Here is a 25,944-nt window from a genome sequence, read left to right on the forward strand (position 1 = left end):
CCTGATATATTTTTGCAATATATTTTTATCCATGTAAGCTAGGACCATAGGGTTTTATTCCAAAACTGACATATCTGTAAAGCGGAGCGGAAGCATTATAGATTCCGCGATATAAATTAAGGTAATTTTGCGTTTGAGCCGACATACACTGAGTGTAAAAAAACAACTTTAAGAACTGCTTTTTCCATGACAGACTGACCCGGTGAATCCAGTTAAGATATGATCCCTTATCGATGTCACTTGTTAAATCTACTTCAATCAGTGTAGATGAAGGGAAGAAGACCGGATAAATAATTATTTTTAAGCCTCGAGACAATTGAGAATGTGTCCCATTCAGACGTTGAATGGGCAAGACAAGATTTAAGTGCCTTTGAACAGGGTATGGCAGTAGATGCCAGGCACACCGCTTTTGTTGTGTCAAGAACGGCAACGCTGCTGGGCTTTTCACGCTCAACAGTTCCAAGAATGGTCCACCACCCAAAGGACATCCAGACAACTTGACACAACTGTGGGAAGCATTGGAGTCAACATGGGCCAGCATCCCTGTGGAACGCTTTCGACACCTTGTAGAGTCCATGCCCTGACGAATTAAGGCTGTTGAGGGAGGGGGGGTGCACTCAACTCGCTCTGCGTGTGCTCACTGCTCATTGATTGTCTGTATTGTAATTGTTTTTAAAAACCTGCCCAGGGACTGCGGTTGAAAATTAGCCAGTTGGCTAAAACCGGCACTTTTACAGAAACGTTGATCAATGTGCACTGTCCCATAAAAATAAACTCAAACTCAATAGGAAGGTGTTCTTAATGTTTTTTACACTCATTGTATGCAGCGTTTACCGTGAATGTCGTCTCCGCTAAAGCAGGAACATTGCCTTTAAATGTCAATTTACAGATTACTATAATCATATGTATTTAACCTTGCCTTATGCCAAACCTATTCAATGTGGTAAGTGCCCTTTTCACATGGCATCATATTCCCGCTTAAGCCAAATGCTTCAAACCCATTCGTCAAACAATTACCACTTAGGTCTATCTGTCAGCCTATCAGAAGGACCAGTCCCGGTCTACTGTACTTGTCATTAACTAATACACAAAGGGGGAGCAACATACACTCATACAAATTTGGTAGCTACTGCTCCAGGTACTGTATACTGCACCCTTCAACTTCAGGAAACCAACAATGATGGGTTAATGAACATGTTAACTAGAGTTCAAATGATGTGATGTAATGTTGCTGTTAGTTTTGATTGTTGTATTTGTCTGTGACCAAAGTTTCCAAAGGTGCAGTTACAATGACTAGATGGTAACTGGATAGTGCAATGAAGGATGATTTAGATGGCACCAAACGGTGTCCATAATAGGACAAGCCCGGTCAGGAGGAGTTGTCAGAGGCTGGCCTAATATGGACACTGTACATTATTCGCCAATAGTCACACTATTGTAGGTATCACAATAGCGCAAAAGGTACAGATTGACAAATGTGGCTCTCTCTGTATCCCCCAAGTGTGCATTTCAGAATTCAGTTTGGGTCTCTATTGGGCACCACAAGCTTCGTATCTGTAAGTCGTGTAGGTCTGTGTGCGTTTTTAATTTTGTGTGTAATCTACAAGTGTATTTTCTAAAATTGTTGAGGGCCAGCCTAGTATATATTCCGCTGACCTCTATCTTGAGAAGCTTTACTTTTTTTGGAGGAGAATTCACTTCCACCCGATGAATTCGAAGAGACTAGAGGTAGGAGTCTCACCTCTTGGTAAAGGAACACATCACCTCTGTTAACCTTCTAATGTCAACTCTGAATATATCTATGTATGTCAGTGTATAAATGTTGCAGATTTCTATTAGACTTTTTAAATGTCAAAATATGCTGCACTTGAGTACAGTACAATGCTCTTTGCAATGTCACGTATACTGTATGTTGCATTTGCATATCTGTGAGTGCATTCTCTAATATTAGGCTCTTCTCTCTTCAGCAGGGATATTAAAATATAGTAACATTTGAAAAATGTTCAGGAGCTAGGTTTCCATCCAATTGGCGAAATATTTTTATGTGAATATTCAAAAATCACAGCAGAGATGTTTCCAAGAAATTGACTTGTTTAAAAATAAAAAAAAAGCTGTGCGTGATGACCGTGCACATGAAAATAACTTTGGCGTTTAAATTCCCATGTACCATTGCATTTGTAACTCTCTACTGATGGTTTTGTCACAAACTGTTGCGTTAATTAATAACCAATATGCGCCTTCTGGTTTTGGCGCATGCTCCAGTGATGCTAGATTTAGCAACTTTCCAGACTACCCTGGCAACTTTCTTTTCCAACCAGCACTTAACAACAAATTTAGCTACTTTTAAAAATGTATGTGGAACCTTTAGCAACTTTTGAAAAGTGACTCAAACGCTAAAATGCACGCATTTTCCCTCTAAATGACACAAAAACGATTTTCTCTGTCACACACTTAGTCACAACACACATGCCTGGCTGCAAAAGTGCAGCAGACGCTCAGCACGTGCACAGGCAGCAGCAGCAATTTCAGCAAATTGCAAATCATTGTTGGCCGACTGCAGCAGCAGTAGTACGGGTTCGACGAGCCAAACCCAATTGATATAGTTGGTCACGAATGTTTGATCTTGAACAGAACTTACATCAATCAAAATTGTACAGCCAGAAGTACAGAAAGTAGTCGGTTGTACAGCCAGAAGTACAGAAAGTAGTCGGAGTCTGTAACTGAACAAATCATATTTTTTTGCCGAGATGGCCAGTCAATTTGAGTAACGTTATTGCGTATTCTACGTAATGACGCAGTTTTACGTTTTCACGCAATGACTACACAACGTCATTAGCAACAAATCAACCTGCCTCTAGCAATTTACCCTGACATTTAGTTTGCAACACTGGTATGCTCTCCGGTCTAGAAGAGTTCGCTGACAACGTGGACAGGGTAGGTTATATGATGCAATAGCATTTTTATTTGTTAATTGGCAGACAAGTTTTGTTCATGTAGCCAGCATTCAAATAAAACTCTTGATGGGCATGTGCATGAAGCTCATCATTGTCCATCCCATCACAACCGTCATGAAAGTTCATCAAAACGATTCCATCTGCCTATAAACTCAAATGTTTTTCCATGTCGCAGTACACCAGATGTCATCGCATGTCTCAAGTTTACTTCGATGTTTTTTAAAAATAAATATTTGCACATAGGCTTTCCACCGCATTTGTCGCATAATTAATTTTTTTTTACCGACAAAATGATCCCACCATGAACAAATAAATGTTCGACATTTCTACATTTCATTTCTTTCCATCACACCTTTCCATCACCACACTGTGATTTATTTCCATACAGTATGACTTTACTCTCAAACGGTGGATGGAAACGTTACGATAAATAGAAATAGTAGCAAACGGTATAGTTATATATTTATTGTAAATATATAATACTCTGAAATGGGTAGGTTTTAACCAATCTGATTTGGCCATTGGGGTTGTATCTGTCAGGGGTGGGAGAAGGTGCGTGTGCTATAGTCAGACAGCTCCTACATTGTCTCTGTGGCCTTCTTTAGGAGGACCTGTTCTTTGGGCTCCTTCTCCACTGTCATTTAGGTTACACTTCTTACTGTGGTCATTTGAAAGTGTTTTAAATAAAATTAAATGTGTAAGAACTATGAACCTGGCTATTGTGCTCTTCTTTGTAAAAGCCTGTTTATACCTGGCACTAACATATGTCCTGTTCTACTTTCTGATTGTGCCCACAGTTAAAGTGTAGATTATTTAAAATACCTGATTTGATCGCAGAATGTTGGCACCATATACCAGCATACGACTGGGAAAAATCCGCTTGAACGCACCCCCACCTGGTAATTACTAGTGGGCACATTACTAGTGGAACCTTTTAGCAACTTTTTTTTTTTTTTGTCTATCATCCCCATGCTTACTTGCCCCTCTAAATTGTCAACAAAACGAAAGCAGATGGCAGCAGCTTCAGCAGTTGTGGTTTATGATAAGAACAAAATACAAATGATTCTGTTCATCTTCCTTTTGATTTTAAGTGAAAGCAGCTCTGGATATGGGCAAAAGAGCAAAACAATCATTTGCCTTCTTATGACCTCCATGTTTGATGGTATTTCCCAGTTCAAAACAACTTCACAACTGGTAATTAACACCTTCCCGCTTGGTTATGAACCTAGTATTAAGGACACCCAGATCTGCATTTGTCATTTAGCAGACTCTTATCCAGAGTGACTTCGTGCATTCATCTTAAAATAGTTATGTGGTTGTTCCACCTATCACAGCAAGTACATTTTCCTCAAAATAGCTATCAAAGTCAGAGCTAGTAAGGGGTTAAAAAAAAAAAAAGCAGAGTGTTAGGCATGATTTATTTAGGGAGGGGCCAGGATGAGAAGGGGGTGCTGTGGGATTATTTCAGATGCTTTCGGATGATGGGCATAGACTCTGCTGTCCTAGCTTCAGGGGGAAGCTGGTGACAGGACAGAGAAGAGCTTGGACTGGGCTGAGCGGGAGCTGCCAAGAGACCAGAGGTGGCAGAACAGAGTGGGTGTTGTCCAGGGTTAAGCCAAGGTTCTTTGTACTCTGGGAGGGGGACACTGGAATTGTCAATAATGATGGAGATGTCTTTGAGCGGGCAGGCCTTGCCCTGGCGGAAGAGCAGCTCCATCTTGTCGAGGCTGAGTTTGAGGTGGTGGGCTGACATCCAAACTGAGATATCTGCCAGGCAAGCAGAGATGCGTGACGCCACGTGGGTGTCAGAATGGGGGAAGGAGAGAAGTAGTTGAGTCTCATCCGCATAGCAATGAGAGACCTGGTGGGGATATGACTGAGCAGAGTAGCTTTGTGTATAGAGAGAAGGGCCTAGAAACGAGCCCTGGGGGACACCAGTTGTGAGTACAGTACGTGGTGCAGACACAGATCCTCTCCACAATGCCTGGCAGGAGTGGCCTGCTAGGTAGGATGCAATCCAAGAGTGCAGAGGCTGAGACGCCCAGCCCTGAGAGGGTGGAGAGGAGGATCTGACGGTTCACAGTGGTGAAGGAAGCAGATAGATATAGGAGGATGAGAACAGACGAGAGAGTCAGCTTTGGCAGTGTGGAGAGTCTCCGTGACACAGAGAAGAGCAGTGACCCATCTTGAAGCCTGACTGGTTAGGGTCAAGAAGATCGTTCTGAGAGATAGCGAGAGAGTTGGTCAGAGACTGCACGCTCAAGTGTTTTGGAAAGAAAAGGGATATTTTCTGATGTCAGAGTCGTCGAGTGTTGGTTTCTTGAGGAGGGGAGTGACTCTGGCAACTTTGAAGTCAGAGGGAACACAGCCAGTGCTCAGGGATGTGTTGAGGGAAGTGAGATGGTCTCCAGAGATGGTCTGAGGAAGGGAGGTGAGGGTCGAGCGAGCAGGGTGTCGGGTGGCCGGACCTCACATTGTGTGCACTTGCTTTGGGGTTACAAAATGGGAGTGTAGGGATTTTTTTTTGGGGGGGTTGACAACTTTAAGCCGGTTTTGTGAAACAAGGCGGTACCCTCCTTGACTGGAGCCTGCCTCTTGGCAACAGGTTTTATGAAAGTGCTTCAGGTCCTCTGATTGGTGTGCTTTTTGGAGGAGTAGCCAGTAGAAACGTCTCCTGCTATTGTGTGGCCTCCCAGAATACAAGACATGACCCTTTCATTGGAATTTTTAAAAACTTTTTTTATCCACAGACAATTTTACAAGTTTTTCTTTAATACATTTTTTGTCTGTGGTTATAATAAAGATGTCAAGCATTTGAACACAGACCCCACAAAACAAAGCATTCAGTCGATTCATTCAGTATCTTTCGCTCACTCACTCGCAGCGCTCCCATTCTGAATAGACAGCCACCACAATCTCTCATAGACAAAAATGAAAATACATACATTTACACAAGAATTCCATAGATCCATTTAGAACAGATGAGCATCCACACTTCCTCTCACAAGCCAGACCCAAACCCTGCCCGAGGCAAGTAGCTACAGGAACACAGAACCTGAGACAGGCTTTTGGCATGGCGTCAGGGCCCGAATTAAAAAAGTAACTCTGGGATCAGGTCCCCCCCTGTCCATATAATTTTAATCATTATGATCTAGAAGGCATGTAAAAAGCACAACTACTCAGACTCTTTGTAAATACTGGCCCAGTTCTAAATGGCTGGCTCTACAGAGAGACTGGTTGTAATACTGATCTATGTAGTGTACAGTGGACCTCAGATCTCTCTGAACTGAACATCAGCCCTCATGTGTTACTGAACTGTGGGCATAGTGACCATACAATCCCTTGATACTGTATAACACACACATACAGCTGAGAGGCAGTCATCCTCTGATGCCTGAACAAAGGAAGAAAAACAACAGCCTTCTTTTGATTGGGCCATGCCAAGTCGCAGCATTTCTGGTACATTTGAGAATAAGTATTTTACAGTTACAACAAGACACACACGTGCAAAACACACACAAAACATATACATCTGTTTGTTGTACAGACAGGTATAATTCCTAACTTCATATCAGCATTGAAAAGTACCTACAGAAACAAAAAAATACACTTGACAACACGAGGCCAGAAAGAAGTGTTCCATATTGTTTTTGTCGACAACGTGACGCCAAAAGATACATTTTAAAATGTCCTAGAGGACCTAGTATGCAGTTTGGAGGATGCCACCATTTTGACTGTCAACACATTTACATTTTGGGTAAATGTTGAGTAAAAAAAAAAGGCACTGCCATTTGTTATTTTAAATATGACTTCCCAGCCTCGTGCATTTCTATAATATAAATTACCTTTTTTTGGGAGCTTTTGAGTTTTTTCTTAAACATAGGATAATATTTTTTCAAATATATATTTGTAAGCCTGCAGTCAATACAGGACATTGGCTCTTTGATAACAAAAACAAAACAAACAGAGTACAGTAAAGCTGTAGAACCTTTGTTACAGTATGGATGCCTTCGAGTTTACAAAAAAAAAGTCTCGCCATCAAATAATGATGCGATATTTGACTAATGTGCAGAGTGTCTATGACCAACAAAAATTTCAGTAAAAAACCCCCATTAAATAATAATATATTTGGAATATCAAGGTTATCATCTAACTGTTAATACTGCAGTGTGTACAGAGGATCTCTCTCATCCCAGCCTCATAGGGGTTGGATGCGCTTTGGAAAATACAAATAAAACCCCCTTTTTTTTGTGTTACACAAGGTGAACAGCTTCCGGAGGAGTCAAAGTCCGATCCACTCGTCATCAGGCTACTTCACACACGCAGTTGCAGTAATATATCAATGACATTCATAGCTCTTCTGTTTACTCCCTCTGCTCCATCGCTCTCTCATAGGCACATACTGTAGTGTACACTACATTCACACACACATAACCTCATGGGCAGTAGTGAGTGTGTAAGTCCCACCCTAGAATGCGCTACCCTCCGCCCTGCAGTTGATGCCAGTCTTTTGGATAGGCTACAGATCTTAGCCATCCACTGTGATGTCATCACTAGCCATGCAGATGGTGGTTAGCTTGGTAAGCACTGGTTACCCATTCCCAAAGGGCTATTCCTGGACCTCCGATGCTCATAGCCGAAGTGTACCAAAGTAGTAAAGGGCCTTATCCCACAGAAATAACCCCAGATGACTCTCCATCTCAGTCTATCCAGGGTTACCGTGGCCTGTTCTATTTGGCAATATTTCAAAAGGGTCGTCGCCCCCTATCCTGTTTGTTCTGCTGGTGGCCACGTTCAGACATTTGGCCAACCAGGATAGCAAGCGTTCCCAAACCGTCAGTCAGAAGAAAAAAACGAATCCAAACAAGACACAGAGAGTCTCTCTACTCCACTATTAAATATAAAAATGTGCGATTATACTGTAGTTCAAAACAAAAATAACTATGTTAATATTTGAGATGTACTTATGGTCACCAGCCATAGCAAGTTAATACATGTGGTACTTTAAATAATACATCTAAATGAATACAATAAATCACCTCTGCAACAATAGAAAAAAAATAATAAATAATTTGAATCTGCTAATAGTATCAATTTATGTGGCAGTGGCAAGTGGATCTAACTACCATGTACTGTATATCCACTGATGCATGTTGCATCAGTATACCAATACTGTAATGCTGCCACTAAACCAAACCGTGCCACAAAAGGGTCCATGCCAATTCATGCTTTATTGAATTTTCCCAGTTAAGGCCATGCGTTTTTAGTGAAGCAGTGACATTTGACTGACTATGAAACATTACTACAAGCATCAATGACATTTTGACAATAACAGGTTAAAGGTTTGACTGGGGTCAACCCTACTTTATGACAAGATGGCTCAGACTGAGTGCTTAAGTTCAATGCACACTTGGGAGTGGGCTGTAGTTACTTTGGCAGAGGAAGGGATGTTCTCGTTCTCCATCGCCGAGCAACGGTGCATTTGGCATGAAGCTGGTTTCATCTCACTACAAGTTCACCTCCACAATAAGTTAAGTCCCTTTTTCTGAACTACAAAACTCTTAACCTTTCCTCTCCAAACCACTTGCCTCTCCCCACTGATGAACGTTTATTGCACATACTTGCAATTTCTATTGCTGCACCTATTGGCATTGTTATTGATGGATTAGCTGTAGTAAAATATCACAACACCAAGTGCAGAACAAGAAAACGAGACACAAGAATTCAAAAATAAACTAACCCAAAAAGTTGCGCAAAAACCCTCACAAAACACCACACCAAATCAGGATGCCCATTCAGGCACAATACATCAGCGTGATCTTCCATGCACAAAACACCCAATTACAGGATGACAGTTGCTAATAACAACAGAGCATAATTCAGCTTTAAAGAGCTTATTTTACCATGAACCTACCCTTATAGCATGTCATGCAGACAACAATGAACCAAGGGTTAGGGTTAGGGTTAAGACAAATATTAAGACAAAAAAACAAAACAAGAAATTGAAGTACAAAAAGCCTAATTCCAAGTGCCTGGCTGTCTAACTGCATTTTGCCACTAGGTGGAGTTAAGTACTAAAAAGAGAGTATTCTCTGGAATTTAAACTAGTTTTAAACCCTTCATGGGTTGGTGTTTCTATGCTGCTTGAGGGAAAGGAAACCTCAGCAACCTTCTCGTTTACATCCGCCAAAGCTACTTCCTGATTCTCCTGTCCTTTGTGTACATCTTTTCTCCTTGATTCAGAACATCTTTGACCATCTCTTACTTCCTAGTAAAATGAGAGCATATAGCATACAACGCTATAGTACCTACCCTGGACTGAAAACACACATGTAGTCCTCATTCTATTTCACAATGAGACACATTGAAGATACTACTGACCCACACTGACTAGCCCTAATTAGAGAATAGGTCACACAACGTTGTGCACCTGTTAAAGAAACCTCACTCCCAAATCCAGACACAGCCCAAGCAAATTAACAGCATAAACTTTCAATGCATAGTCTGCAGGGACAAAGATTAAAGAATTCTAAAAGTTTATATATATATTGGCCTGTCTATAACATTTACCCATAACTTCACCACAACGCTACTACTACACAATTCCTGTCTTTTCAAATCAAAGTCCCTGCCTCTGACATGGATCCATCATCACTAACGTCCTCTTCTCCTTCTAAATCACTTGGCACAGACCATCCTGTCTCCCCACTTTGATTTCCCCTCCTCCCATCTCTTCTCATTTCTCTGTTTTTCCTTCTACACACTTCCACTTCATCCCTCTCTCCTTTTAGCGTTTTCATTTTCACACAGCTTGGCTGCTGGTAAGCGAAAGAAAGAAACAAAAAGCAAAAAAAACTATGATAATGTTGGTTGTAAACTATGATAGCTACTGTGGGACGTTAGTCTATTAAGCGACTAGTACGGTAGTATGCTACTACTTTCCCAAAATGTGTTTAAAAAAATAAAATATAAGAGATAACATTCATAGCTGAAATTGTATAAATGTTTCGGTACCATAGTAGCATCTTATGTAAACAATACATACATGTAAAAATGCTTTTTTTCTGTCACCTATACAGAGGAGCAGGGGTCTTTTGAAAAACTTCCTCCCTAAAACTCTCCCAAACAGTGAGATGAATGCCGAGGCTTCTCTCACAATGTGTCCCACTTTGATTATTTACTTACTTGTCGTGTTTGTTTTTGACTCAGTGAGACGTCATATGGTACGACCGGTAGAAATGCTGACTGGTGCGAACTGGTGTGGGAACTCCTTTACTGGTCCGGGGACTGGGGGCGGAGAAGGGAAGTCTACAGTCTTGACTCTTATAGCATGATATACTACAGTACCCATAATGCACTACTCCCCCTTCAACTGGGTGGGTCCAGGGTCTGCCAATCGGTTGTTGGCCGATGCTGACCCCCAGCGCTGCTATATCTCCCCCAGCCCAGCAGAGGGCACTCCTCCGGCACTGTAGTGGGTAGTTATACTGGGTGGGGAAAGAAGTCTGCACTGCATTTCTCATCCATCACTGAAGCCCAGGTACTTATGAGTGTGCTGGGGGCGTAGCCATGTTTTGTTGTGATGGTAACATGCCAATGTGCTACTGCGTTAGCCATTTGTTAGCAGTTTTTGCGGATTGGCTCGCCATGGCATGATTTGCAGCCCAGCAACCACCCCGGTTGACCTCTCCCATTGGCGGTGGGGTATGTGTGTGTGTGGGGTGTGTGTGTGGGACCAGATGTCCCCGGGTCTCCTTCAGGTCCTACTCTCAGATGGTGGATGTGCGGTCAGCTCCATCTAGACACACAGGAGGGAGGGACATAGGACAAACCATCAGATAGGAATAAGAATAACTATTGGACAAATACAGACGGAATGTTTCAAAACAAAAAAAACTGTTGCATCTGGCCTAGCTGGACAAACAAAGAGGACCTGGGTTATGTCCTAAATGACACCCTATTCCCTACATAGTGCACTACCTTTGACCGGAGCCCTATGGACTTCGGTGTCTTTGGACCTTAGAAACAAGCTATATAAATCCTATGTATTGTTATTTTGGTAATTGGTATTTTATTGCAAAAGCAGCAGCTACTCTTCCTGGGGTCCACACAAAACATGAAACATAATACAGAATATCAACAGACAAAAACACAAAGGACAGAACTACATAAAAAAAATGTTTAAGGCACACCTAGTCTACATATCAATACATACACACAAACTATCTAGGTCAAATAATAGGGGAGAGGCGTTGTGCCACGAGGTGTTGCTTTATCCGTTTTTTGAAACAAGGTTTGCTTTTTATTTGAGCAAAATGAGATGGAAGGAAGTTCCATGCAATAAGGGCTCTATATAATACTGTACGCTTTCTTGACTATGTTCTGGATTTGGGGACTGTGAAAAGTACCCTGGTGGCATGTCTGGTGGGATAGGTGTGTGTCAGAAATGTGTAAGTTGACTATACAAACTATTTGGGATTTAATGTCTCTTGTAAAAATAAGTGATGCAGTCGGTCTCTCCTCAACTCTTAGCCAATAGAGGCAGGCATGCATATTTATATCAGTCCTCTGATTACAATGAAGAGCAGTACGTGCTGTTTCTGGGCCAGCTGCAGCTTTTAACTAGGTCTTTCCTTGCAGCACCTGGACCACACGACTAAAACTAGAGCCCGCAGAACTTGCTTTTTGGAGTGTGGTGTCAAAAAAGCAGAGCATCCCTTTATTACGGCCAGACTTCTCCCCATCTTTACAACCATTGAATCTACATGTTTTGACCATGACAGTTTACAATCTACAGTAACACCAAGTAATTTAGTCTCCTCAACTTGTTCAACACCCACACCATTCATTACCAGATTCAGAGGTCTAGAACTTAAGGAATGATTTGTACCAAATACAATGCTCTTAGTTTTAGAGATGTTCAAGACCAGTTTATTACTGGCCACCCATTCCAAAACAGACTGCAACCCTTTGTTAAGGGTTTCAGTGGGTGTATTAGCTGTGGTTGCTGATGCGTATATGGTTGAATCATCAGCATACATGGACACACATGCTGTGTTTTTAATGCCAGTGGCAGGTCATTGGTGAAAAGAGTAGAGGGCCTAGAGCACTGCCCTGCGTTACACCACACTTTACAGGTTTGACATTAGAGAAGCTACCATTAAAGAAAACCCTTTGAGTTATATTAGATAGATAGCTCTGAATCCACAATATGGCAGAGATTGAAAAGCCATAACACAAGTTTTTTCAACAACAGGTTATGGTCAATAATATCAAAGGCTGTATTGAAATCTAACACAGCTCCCACAATCTTATTATTATCAATTTCTTTCAACCAATCATCAGTCATTTGTGTCAGTGCTGAGTGCATGTTGAGTGCCCAACTCTATAAGCATGCTGAAAGTCTGTTGTTAATTTGTTTACAGAGAAATAAAATTGTATTTGGTCAAACACAATTTTTTCCAACAGTTTGTTAAGAGCTGGCAGCAAGCTTATAGGTCTGCTGTTAGAACCAGTAAAGGCCACTTTACTACTCTTAGGTAGTGGAATTACTTTGTCTTCCCTCCAGGCCTGAGGACAAAGACTTTCCTCTAGGCTCAGATTAAAGATATGACATAAAGGACAGGCAATAGTCAGCTACCATACTCAGTAGCTTTCCATCTAAGTTGTCAATGCCAGGTTTGTCAGTATTGATTGACAACAATAATTTTCCCACCTCTCCCACACGGACTTTACAAACTTGCAATGCTTTTATTTCATCATTTGTATGTTTATTGTTGGCATTTCCTGCCTAAGTTTGCCCACTTTGCCAATGAAGTAATCATTAAAATAAGTGGCAACATCAAATGGTTGTGTGATAAATAAGCAATCTGATTCGATGAAAGAGTGAGTTGAATTTGTCTTGCTGCCCATAATTCCATTTAAAACTACTCAAGTTGTTTTCCATAATTCTTTATATCATTGATCTTGGCTTCATAATACAGTTTATTCTTGTTTTTGTTGAGTTCAGTCACATCATTTCTCAATTTGCAGTAAGTAAGCCAGTCAGATGTGCAGCCAGACATATTAGCCCCCCCATCTCTTTCAACAATACAATTGTTAAATTCCTCATCAATCCATGGAGCCTGGACAGGTTTAACAATAATTGGAAGAAGCAATTTCATAAATTCATCAAGTGCAGCATCTGGATGCTCCTCATTAAACACATCAGACCAACACCTTTTTTTTTTTACATCATCCACATGAGTCACTGCAAAATCTTTTGTATGATCTCTTATACACTATTTTAGGCCCAGCTATTGGAACTTTGGCTTTCCTGGATATAGCCACTACGGATACAGCTTTAGAACAAAGTTCTACAATATTAGTAAAAATGTGATTGATACATGTGGACGATCTTGTTCCTGTAGTGTTTGTAAACATCCTGGTAGGTTGATTAATAACCTGAACCAGATTACAGGCACTGGTTACAGTAGGAAGCCTTCCCTTGAGCGGACAACTTGATGAAAACCAGTCAATATTTCGGTCCCCAAGAAAGCAGACCTCTGTTTACATCACATTCACTAATCAAGCATTTCACACAAACTCAGCAAAAAAATTAATATCCTCGCACTGTCAACTGCATTTATTTTCAGCAAACTTAAAATGTGTAAATATTTGTATGAACATAAGATTCAAGAACTGAGACAAAAACTGAACAAGTTCCACAGACATGTGACTAACAGAAATGGAATAATGTGTTCCTGAACAAAGAGGGGGTCAAAATCAAAGTAACAGTCAGTATCTGATGTGGCCACCAGCTGCATTAAGTACTGCAGTGCATCTCCTCCTCATGGACTGCACCAGATTTGCCAGTTCTTGCTGTGAGATGTGACCCCACTCTTCCACCAAGGCACCTGCAAGTTCCTGCAGGAATGAGGGAGGAGGATGTCTTCCTGTAAACGCACAGTGCTGAGATTGCCAGCAATGACAACAAGCTCAGTCCGATGATGCTGTGCCACACTGCCCCAGACCATGACAGACCCTCCACCTCCAAATCAATCCCGCTCCAGAGTACAGGCCTCGGTGTAACGCTCATTCCTTCGAAGATAAACGCAAATCCGACTATCACCCCTGGAGAGACAAGACTACGACTTGTCAGTGAAGAGCACTTTTTGCCAGTCCTGTCTGGCCCTGTGACGGTGGATTTGTGCAGCCTCTCTCAGCCTATTGCGGACAGTCTGAGCACTGATGGAGGGATTGTGCGTTCCTGGTGTAACTCGGGCAGTTGTTGTCATCCTGTACCTGTCATCCTGTACCTGTCCCGCAGGTGTGATGCTCGGATGTACAGATCCTGTGCAGGTGTTGTTACACATGGTCTGCCTCTACGAGGATGATCAGCTGTCCATCCTGTCTCCCTGTAGCTGTCTAAGGCATCTCACATTACAGACATTGCAATTTATTGCCCTGGCCACATCTACAGTCCTCATGCCTCCTTGCAGCATGACCAAGGCACGTTCATGCAGATGAGCAGGGACCCTGGGCATCTTTCCTTTGGTGTTTTTCAGTCAGTAGAAAGGCCTCTTTAGTGTCATAAGTTTTCATAACTAATTGCGTACCTTCTGTAAGCTGTTAAGTGTCTTAACGACCGTTCCACAGGTGCAAGTTCATTAATGGTTCATTGAACAAGAATGGGAAACAGAGTTTAATCCTTTTACAATGAAGATCTGTGAAGTTATTTGGATTTTTACTAATTATCTTTGAAAGACAGGGTCCTGAAAAAGGGATGTTTCTTTTTTTGCTGAGTTTATTATTTAGATACTGACTTATCACTTGGTGGCCTATAGCAACACCACAAAAGAAAAGGCTTTAGATATGCCAAGTGAACCTGTAACCACAACACTTCAATAACACTTGAAATAAGATCTTCTAAGTATGACAGGGATATGGCTCTGAATATATACAGCAACACCTCCCCCATAAGCATTTATGTGTCTCTTCTATCGATGTTATATCCTTGTATTGCACTGCTGTATCAAATTAATTATCTACGCAAGTCTCAGAAAAGGCAAATATATGTTATCTGATGTTAGCAAGTTATTGATTTCATGAACCTTATTTCTAAGGCTACATATATTATTATGGGCTATTTTCAGCCCTTTCTTGGGTAGCTTAGAGATAGACATCATTCTGAAGCGCAAACACACAAAAGAAATCTACATTCAGCAGTCCATTAAATCAATTGGTGTGTGTCCTGCGGGGTTGAAGCTACAAACTCATAGGCTTGGCTCTCTCATCCCATCCAGGCTTCTGGGAGGGAGGGTGGACAATGAGCCTGTCCTATGGACCAGGGTGCATTACATACAACAATTTACTATTATTGGAGTTCCTGTGTGTGGTCAAGGGTCTCATGACATTCCAAATGGAACCCTATTCCCTATATAGTGCAATACCTTTGACCAGAGCTCTATCGGCACTGGTCAAAAGTAGTGGACTATAAATGGAATAGGGTTCCATAAGAGAGTTCTGTAGGCCCATGTTAACAATGCACCAACCCCTAACCCTTACCCCCTGTGGCACTTTCGGACATCTGGAGGCAATTAGCAATATGCTAATTAGTGCCACCTTTCCCTGTCATAGGCTTGATGAAATGTTCACCATAATGGATATCCAATCCTTTCAGTTCTACAGAACTGCCTAACAGGGTAACGTCTGGAAGCATGTCAATATTAGGGAAATGACTTGACAGATTTCTGTCAAATTGGTTAAAAGAAAAGAGAGTTTGGTCATTTTTAGAGCTGACAGATTTCTATTGGACAGTATTTACTCGATTTGTAAATAAGGGCACGGGGTTATTCCATTCACAATGAGTACTTTGGTTCTAATTTATATTCTGTGGATTCAGTATGTTTTAGAGAGAGAGAGAGAAAGGAGGGGCAGAGGGTTACAGTAGAGAGGAAGGGTCCAGTCTGGGACTAGCACTCCTCAGCTAACCACCTCTGCTCTGTGCCTATGTGTGTGTCCACCTACACAAAGCGGTGCTTGTCCATCCTAGCTCTGCGCCGAGCACTGAGGGCCACTGTCTCTGCCTCTGTGCTGGCGAGGCCGGGGAGAGAGAAAACAGCCCTTTTATTTCAAACTAAACTCCACTTCACATGGGAATGGTTACTGCGATTATCCATCTCCCTTCCTCTCCTGTCCACTCCACCCTTCTATCCTCGTGTGGATTAATTGTGGAGACACACCCTGGCTACAGCCAAACATGGGCTCAAATACTATTTGAAATATTTTGAGCAATTGCTTTAGCCTTCCTGGAGGGCCTGTTCTATTGCAGGTTTAAGCAAGCACAGCTAAAGCATTTGAAATGATTTTGAATAATATATGAACCCAGGTCTGGGCAAGCCATCATCTTTGGGGAGTTGAGACTCTGGATGTATTCACTGTATGTTGCTGGCTTCATTAGTATTACGGTTACATTCTGACAAGACATATGAATGTTCCCGATGACTTGGCAAATGACTCACCCGTAACTTATTTTTTCCTTTAAAACCTCTACAGGATCAGTGGGTCCCCCGCGGGACGGTTGAGCTAACGTAGGCTAATGCGATTAGCATGAGGTTGTAAGTAACAAGAACATTTCCCAGGACATTGACATGTCTGATATTGGCAGAAACTTAAATTCTTGTTAATCTAACTGCACTGTCCAATTTACAGTAGCTATTAACAGTGAAAGAACACCATGAAGTTGTTTGAGGAGAGTGCACAGTTATGAATGTGAAAAGTTATTAATAAACCAATTAGGCACATTTGGGCAGTCTTGATACAAAATTTTGAACAGAAATTCAATGGTTCATTGGCTCAGTCTAAAACGTTGCATACACTGCTGCCATCTAGTGGCCAACATCTACATTGCCTCTAGATTCCTAAGTCATATATTTCTTTCTCTTGCATTTCAAAGATGGTACCATTTTTTTTTTAAACGCATGTTTTTTTTCCTTTGTATTATATTTTACCAGATCTAATGTGTTATATTATCCTACATTAATTTACATTTCCACAAACTTCAAAGTGTTCCTTTTCAAATGGTATCAAGAATATGCATATCCTTGCTTCAGGGCCTGAGCTACAGGCAGTTCGATTTGGGTATGTCATTATAGGCAAAAATTGAAAAGAGGTTGAACAGTTTCTGGGTAGAGACACTCCTTTTGTCTGCTGTTTGTTTGTGCGTGTATAGAGGGAATTCCAAAGTTGACACCTTTTGTCTGTTTATTTGCGCATGTATACAGTGATTATACAAAACATGAAGAACACATGCTCTTTCTATGACATAGGCTGACCAGGTGAATCCAGGTAAAATGTATGATCCCTTATTGATGTCATTTGTTAAATCCACTTCAATCAGTGTAGATGAAGGGAAGCAGACAGGTCAAATAAGGATTTTTAAGCCTTGAGACAAGGATTGTGTATGTGTGCCATTCAGAGGGTGAATGGGCAAGACAAAAGACTTAAGTGCCTTTGAACAAGGTATGGTAGTAGGTGCCAGGCGCGTTTGTAACAAGAACTGCACCGCTGCTGGATTTTGCTCAACAGTTATCCGTGTGTATCAAGAATTATCCACCACCCAAAGGACATCCAGCCAACTTGACAACTGTGGGAAGCATTGGCCTCAAAATGAACCAACATCCCTGTGGAATGCTTTTGACACCTTGTAGAGTCCATGCCCCGACGAATTAAGGCTGTTCTGAGGGCAAAGGGTGTGTGTGCGTGTGTGCGTGAGTGAGTGAGAGAGAGCGCGAGCGTGCGTGCGTACAAGCTTCTTTCTGTGCATGTGCGCACGTGTGAATAAACCAACTGGTACATCAGATACAGTACTGTGTGCATTGACTGAGAAGTCCGGTATTAACTGGTGTGTGTGAATTCGTATGTGTGTGTTCATGGATGGTTGTGGTGCTCCTACCTCCCAGGGCATGCTCTGTCATACTCAAACACAGAGACTCCAGCCGGTTGTTGATGTCTGGTTCCGTCACTGGCACTTGGAGATCTGGAGAACACCACCACAATGTTACAACAACATACACACAACCAACTACCTGGAGAACAACACTGCAAAATTACAACAACGTACACACAACTAACTACCAGGAGAACTCTGCAACATTACATCAACGTACACACAATCAACTACCTAGAGAATTCTGCAACATTACATCAACGTACACACAATCAACTACCTGGAGAACACCACCACAATGTCACAACAATGCCCCTTTACTTTCAGTGCAGCAAACTCTCTCCAGAAGTTCAGTGAGGATCTCTGAATGATCCAATGTTGACCTAAATGACTAATGATGATAAATACAATCCACCTGTGTGTAATCAAGTCTCCGTATAAATAAATGCACTGTGATAGTCTCAGAGGTCCGTTAAAAGCGCAGAGAGCATCATGAAGAACAAGGAACACACCAGGCAGGTCCGAGATACTGTTGTGAAGAAGTTTAAAGCCGGATTTGGATACAAAAAGATTTCCCAAGCTTTAAACATCCCAAGGAGCACTGTGCAAGCGATAATATTGAAATGGAAGGAGTATCAGACCACTGCAAATCTACCAAGACCTGGCCGTCCCTCTAAACGTTCAGCTCATACAAGGAGAAGACTGATCAGAGATGCAGCCAAGAGGCCCATGATCACTCTGGATGAACTGCAGAGATCTACAGCTGAGGTGGGAGACTCTGTCCATAGGACAACAATCAGTCGTATATTGCACAAATCTGGCTCAAAAATGAACATATCCAGGTGTTAGAATAGCCAAGTCAAAGTCCAGACCTGAAGCCAATCGAGAATCTGTGGAAAGAACTGAAAACTGCTGTTCACAAATGCTCTCCATCCAACCTCACTGAGCTCGAGCTGTTTTGCAAGGAGGAATGGGAAAAAATGTCAGTCTCTCGATGTGCAAAACTGATAGAGACATACCCCAAGCGACTTACAGCTGTAATCGCAGCAAAAGGTGGCGCTACAAAGTATTAACTTAAGGGGGCTGAATAATTTTGCACGCCCAATTTTTCAGTTTTTGATTTGTTAAAAAAGTTTGAAATATCCAATAAATGTCGTTCCACTTCATGATTGTGTCCCACTTGTTGTTGATTCTTCACAAAAAAATACAGTTTTATATCTTTATGTTTGAAGCCTGAAATGTGGCAAAAGGTCGCAAAGTTCAAGGGGGCCGAATACTTTCGCAAGGCACTGTAACTACCAGGACAGCACTGCGCCATTACAATGTACCCACAACCAACATTCCCTGGAGAACACCACAACAATGTACCCACAACCAACTACCTGGAGAACACCAATGTTACAACGTACCCTCAACCACTGTGAAAGCTCAGCTAAAATAAAAAGATAAACAAACAACTGAAAGAGTATGATAAATGTGTGTATACCCATACATAAAAAGACCAGGTAAAGACCCCCAGAAAGTTCCAACATCAACATAACCACTGTGAAAATAGCTCAAAGACTTTACAATCAAAATAATGATGCATTTTTTCACAGTCCTCTACAAACCACAAAATACCACATCAGAGTCTACTATTCCCATTGAGCACAAAAAGGAGTTGAAATGAAGTTCATCAAAATGTCTTGATCCCATTAACCTTTCCTAACACCACCACACCGAAATGGCAGCAGACAAAGGAATTAATTATCATGGGCTCCAAATCCCAGTTTTTGCGGGGCGGTCGTCGTAACAATGACCTCCATTCAACCACACCACGTGTGCCGTGCTTAATCTGATTACACTACACCGCCAATTAACCAACTGTCTACACATTACACCCCTTAAATACAATACCCAGTCATTTGGGTTACTCAAATTGGGGTGGTTTGTTGCGCATGTGTGAGTGAGGTGTGTGTACTTCTCAAGTTCAAAGTCACCCGTTCCACCACAAGGGGGACCCATAAACTCACCCCCCCCCCCATAGAAAAACTTAGAAGCGATTGTCTGAGACAAGTTGCTAACTTGTTAGTCTAGCAGCCCCCTCAGCTCAGTTGTGAGCTCTTAGCTAGCTATCACGAGGGGATATCTAGGCCATCGGTTAGCCTTAAGCTGCTCCTGCCTGCCTTAAGCGGAGTCAACGCAGCCCGGGCGGCTGTGAAAATCCCTTGTGGGTAGAGAGAAGAGCCGAGTTATGCACTTGCCGTCGCACTGGCTGGACAGACAGAACAGTCAGCCACTGGCTATTTTTAGGCCTCAAATCCTGGCCCCTCCACACACACACTCCCCTTACTTCATCCCATCATTCTCCCTGTATAGTCTCTGTTTTAATCAATCATTTAATCTGTCTAGCATCAGTTTGAGAAATAGGGGAGAGAGAGAGACAGAGATTGAGAGAGGGCGAGTCCAGGCCTAGCTTTCCAGGCAGCTACATACTCTGGCCCGGCTCCAACTCCAGCCACCCCCGAGTGCATGTGCAGTGTGTATGACTCTGCAGAGCTGTAGAAGGGAGGGAGAGAACGAAGGAGGGAAAGAGAGAAAGGCAGGGAAAGGGTGCCAGGGCTGCTCAGCCACCCAACACAAAGAGGCTCATTGTAACAGTCCACTGACTCTTCCCTCATTCCCTTCCTCACATACGGCTGCATTCCCTCTTTCCCCCTGAAACCGCCCTCCCTCCTCCTTCCTCTCCATTATAAAAAAGGGGGAATACTCTTTGGTTCCCTATGAAAGACAGGCCGGAGGAGGAAATCCCCGCTGTCACATTGATGTCCAGTTTATCCCGCGGCTACGGCTGAAAATAGAATTAAGGATCCAGTCATTACAGAGCAGAACATTGGACTTGAATGGGATCTTTACCTCAGGCTGTTGTCCTGCATTGGTATGCAGATGAGAGCAGTGTGTGTAATGCCCTGTGGCATTACAGCATCTGTCTCCAGGCTAACAAAGAGGAAGGTAGCACTGAGGATGTTAGGCTGCTGAGAGCTTATAAAAGATTGAGAGATGGCAATACAAAAAGGAGAGAGGGAGGGAAAAGAAAAAAAAGAGGAAGAGATAAAGAGAGGAACAGAAAGATAGAAAGGACTACCTTGTACAGTAGAGTAATGTGTGACAAAGTGTGTGCGCGCACGTGTATGTATCGTGTAACTGAGTGTGCGTGTGTGTGTGATTTCTTACCAGACTGCTGAAACATGACCATGGTGTGTGGCGTGGTGTGGACAGGCAAGGAGCGGGTCCTCTGCACTGAGCTGTGGGTTCGGCTGGGCATGCTATTACTGCCTCCGGGGTTGGCAAACCATAAACCCTGTTGAACAAACTGATAGTCACACAGACAGCCACAACAGACTGACAGCCTTATGAGCACAAGACGTTTAAAAGACGTTGTGCTTGGTTGAAAATACTTATTTTTTTGTTGAAAAGATGTTGAAACCACGACTTTTCAAAGTTTTGTGCTCACTAGGAGGCTAGAGGTCATATATCTTTGGATCATTAGACCATCTAAACTGGCACAATTCCAAAAACGGGTGCAACAAATCTAACCACTAACAGACAATGTTGGGAAATATATTAATGTCCCTATGACGGCAAAATAATATAATGATATACTGTTCTGCACATTGTTGGCGATACTTGAAATACCCACCCTCCACCTTGGCCCCCTCAAATTGCAGTTTGAGACCCCTACATTAGACAAACTACTGAGAGCACCTCACTCAATAAGTGCAATTTAATTTATATTTAAAAATGACATTTCACAATACTTCAGCATGACTTATAGGCCAATAGTCCGACCTTTTGGTTTACAATATCAATCATGAGCAATATACATTTGTTACACTCTGATCAAAATGGACTCACATTAATTTCCGCAAAATTGTATTAATTAGGACTATCACACAACTAAATACACACCCGGGGGTGGCTTTATAAAAGTGTGTAAAAACTAGGGGAGGGCACACCAGGTGTTTTCACTCTAGCCTAACTACTGAGCCATTATAAAGTCAACCTTTTCTTGTTCTCCCTTTCTCTCCCCCCGTTTAACCTCAAACTACTGACACTTTAGCCGTGCAGATACCTCTCTGTAACCTGCCTATTATACATTCAACCTTCTCTCCCTCTACTCCACACTCTCTCCCTCTACTCCACACTCTCTCCCTCTACTCCACACTCTCTCCCTCCACTCCACACTCTCTCCCTCCACTCCACACTCTCTCCCTCCACTCCACTCTCTCCCTCCACTCCACACTCTCTCCCTCCACTCCACACTCTCTCCCTCTACTCCACACTCTCTCCCTCTGTCTCGCTGTCCCCCTTTCCCGGCCCTCCCATACAGGGAAAAACAGGAAATGCCTGTGCACTGTTCTCACTGCCTCTGACTAGCTCACTTGCTCTCTCTCCTTCTCCTCCCTTTCCCCTCTGCTCTCAGTCACCCCTCCCCCTACACCACCACCACCGCCCTAACACCGCCCTAACAATGACTCACCCCAGTCTCTCTCCCCCCTTTCTTTTAATACGCACATTCCATACTTTTTGATTTAGTCCCAAAAAATGGCCGGACGGAGAAAGTGTGCGGACTGTGGAGGAAGCGGTTTGGAATTTCTTCCCATTGTAAGGATGCATAAAGAAATGCAGAATGGGAGCATAGCAGATGTGTGCCAGGTTATCCCTGCTGTGGAGTGGAGAACTGTTCCAATGAGCACTAGTGATGTAGGGTCTGTGGAATGCGGGATCCGCCTACAAGTTCCAGCCACTTCACCCGACACTGACGCTGCCTTTCTTTCCCTCCGCTGTTGCGTTTTCCCCCTTATGGTTGTATTTGTTTCTATGACTGTCTTTACAACAGGGAATGATAGTTCGGGACAGATCTGAAAGAGGGTATTGTTAGGAGTTTGATTATTTCTCTGTGTGATGGGATGATTCCAGAATCCAGACACTTGACCAAGTAGTGGTTTTCTCCCTTTTTCCTTTCTCCCGCTGTATATAGGCATATACGCAGCACCCCTTCAGTATGAGAATACAATAACGTTGTTGTTTCTGCATGTAGGTCCCCTTTGTATCAGTACCCTTTATATCACTACCCATTTTCCACTACTGTAGTGAACCAAATTGTGATTGAAGCTGATAGGGATGTCCTCCCATTAAAAAGGTAGGCTTACTCAGCAATATAACATAACCTTAAAAATCCTTTCAGATCTAAATGAATGGCCAAAATCTGGAAATGTGAGGTTAACTCAGACTTTAGACACTACACATTAATGTTAATCGGACACTTGTGAAAATATTTGAGTTGAGGACGCCGATGTGGGCAGATGCTAGGGGCTAAGGTAAGGTCAGATCGGGCGTCCTCATATGCCGTCCCTGCCTAAAAAGGGAGACTCTGCAATGTAACATCACAAAAGAAGAACTCTACATCAATTGCATAGGCTAGGGGTAGTGGCTAAGTGCCTAGGAGAAGTTTACAGTCAGAAGTGTCCCCACCTGTCGTCCCTGCTTGAGACCGGTGGAGGTGCTGCTGGCGCTGCGCGGCGTGGGTCCCAGGAGGCCGGCGGTGCCCAGCAGGCCAAGCCTGGCGCCGGGCAAGCTCCGTGAGGGCATCTGGAACTGGCGCAGGCTCCGGCGGGCCAACATGCTACTGCTGCCCCCCACGCAGCTCGCCGTGGGGAGAGAGTTGGACTGGCCAAAGCCCCGGCTACTGCTGCTGCTGCACAGAGAGAGAAATAGCACTTGGATCATCATTTTTTTTAAATAAATAAAAAGGAGGTAAAGCACTTTGTGACAACTGCTAGTTTAAAAGGGGCTTTATAAAATACATTTGATTGACTGAGGAGATGGGAAAGTTGGAGAAAGCGTGGTCGCAGGGGATGCAGGGAACCCTGATCTCCGGAGTAGAGTTGTATATGAGTCAAGAACAGGGGGAGTATTGCCACTCGAGAACAGGCTCTGTAGCTACATTATTTGACCTTTCAAAACATTTAGCCGAGGAAGTCGTTGAGTACAACTTGGTGGTGGTGATAATAATAAGTGTTGGTAATAAAAAGTGACGCTGAAAACAGACAAACATCCAGAATGGCTAGAGAGGAAAAAAAGGAGTCAGATGTGGGTGAGACAGAACAGATGGTGTCAAGAGCAGGAGGAGAGGTTAGTACGTCTCTCTGTCTGTGTGTGTGTGTGATAGAGATATATATATATATATATATATATATATATATATATATACACATATATATATATACACACATACACACACACACACACACACACACACACACACACACACACACACACACAGTGGGGCAAAAAGTATTTAGTCAGTGACCAATTGTGCAAGTTCTCCCACTTAAAAAGATGAGGCCTGTAATTTTCATCATAGGTAAACTTCAACTATGACAGACAAAATGAGAAGAAAAAAAATCCAGAAAATCACATTGTAGGATTTTTTATGAATTTATTTGCAAATTATGGTGGAAAATAAGTATTTGGTCACCTACAAACAAGCAAGATTTCTGGCTCTCACAGACCTGTAACTTCTTTAAGAGGCTCCTCTGTCCTCCACTCGTTACCTGTATTAATGGCACCTGTTTGAACTTGTTATCAGTATAAAAGACACCTGTCCACAACCTCAAACAGTCACACTCTAAACTCCACTATGGCCAAGACCAAAGAGCTGTCAAAGGACCTGCACCAGGCTGGGAAGACTGAATCTGCAATAAGTAAGCAGCTTGGTTTGAAGAAATCAACTGTGGGAGCAATTATTAGGAAATGGAAGACATACAAGACCGCTGATAATCTCCCTCGATCTGGGGCTCCACGCAAGATCTCACTCCGTGGGATCAAAATGATCACAAGAACGGTGAGCAAAAATCCCAGAACCACACGGGGGGACCTAGTGAATGACCTGCAGAGAGCTGGGACCAAAGTAACAAAGCCTACCATCAGTAACACACTACGCCGCCAGGGACTCAAATCCTGCAGTGCCAGACGTGTCCCCCTGCTTAAGCCAGTACATGTCCAGGCCCGTCTGAAGTTTGCTAGAGAGCATTTGGATGATCCAGAAGAAGATTGGGAGAATGTCATATGGTCAGATGAAACCAAAATAGCATTTTGGTAAAAACTCAACTCGTCGTGTTTAGAGGACAAAGAATGCTGAGTTGCATCCAAAGAACACCATACCTACTGTGAAGCATGGGGGTGGAAACATCATGCTTTGGGGCTGTTTTTCTGCAAAGGGACCAGGAAGACTGATCCGTGTAAAGGAAAGAATGAATGGGGCCATGTATCTTGAGATTTTGAGTGAAAACCTCCTTCCATCAGCAAGGGCATAGAAGATGAAACGTGGCTGGGTCTTTCAGCGTGACAATGATCCCAAACACACCACCCGGGCAACGAAGGAGTGGCTTCGTAAGAAGCATTTCAAGGTCCTGGAGTGGCCTAGCCAGTCTCCAGATCTCAACCCCATAGAAAATCTTTGGAGGGAGTTGAAAGTCTGTGTTGCCCAGCAACAGCCTCAAAACATCACTGCTCTAGAGGAGATCTGCATGGAGGAATGGGCCAAAATACCAGCAACAGTGTGTGAAAACCTTGTGAAGACTTACAGAAAACGTTTGACCTCTGTCATTGCCAACAAATGGTATATAACAAAGTATTGAGATAAACTTTTGTTATTGACCAAATACTTATTTTCCAATAACTTATTTTTTAAAACTAATAACACACAAACAATCATGTGTTTTCATGACTGTATTGAACACAGTGTAAACATTCACAGTGCAGGCTGGAAAAAGTATGTGAATCCTTGGATTTATAATTGGTTGACCCTCCTTTGGTAGCAATAACCAAAAAAAAAAAGATCTGCACAATGGTCAGGAGGAATTTTGGACAATTCCTCTTTACAAAACTGTTTAAGTTCAGCAATATTCATGGGATGTCTGGTGTGAACCACTCTCAAGGTCATGCCACAGCATCTCAAATCGGGTTTAGGTCAGGACTGATTGGGCCACTCCAGAAGGCATATTTTCTTATTTTGAA

At 42.7% G+C, this 25,944-nt stretch overlaps 1 protein-coding gene across 4 annotated transcripts in view; it reads right to left on the minus strand.

Moving 5' to 3' along the window:
• The window catches only part of LOC112261465 (protein Smaug homolog 1), a 113,498-nt gene that overhangs the window by 17,619 nt on the left and 69,935 nt on the right, over positions 1-25,944 (minus strand). For 3 of the 4 annotated variants that reach the window (XM_024436800.2, XM_024436802.2, XM_024436801.2), the window contains 4 exons: positions 23,398-23,620; positions 21,097-21,223; positions 17,890-17,973; positions 5,673-10,752 (listed from right to left, as the gene is read on the minus strand). In XM_024436800.2, the coding sequence (XP_024292568.1) occupies positions 10,724-10,752; positions 17,890-17,973; positions 21,097-21,223; positions 23,398-23,620 (463 nt within the window). In that variant the 3' untranslated portion in view covers positions 5,673-10,723. Of the gene's footprint in view, positions 1-5,672; positions 10,753-17,889; positions 17,974-21,096; positions 21,224-23,397; positions 23,621-25,944 lie in introns of those variants that run through there. The other variant, XR_002955172.2, reaches the window with a different exon arrangement.

This window comes from Oncorhynchus tshawytscha, linkage group LG11 (assembly GCF_018296145.1).
Source record: "Oncorhynchus tshawytscha isolate Ot180627B linkage group LG11, Otsh_v2.0, whole genome shotgun sequence".
Lineage (NCBI taxonomy): Eukaryota > Metazoa > Chordata > Actinopteri > Salmoniformes > Salmonidae > Oncorhynchus > Oncorhynchus tshawytscha.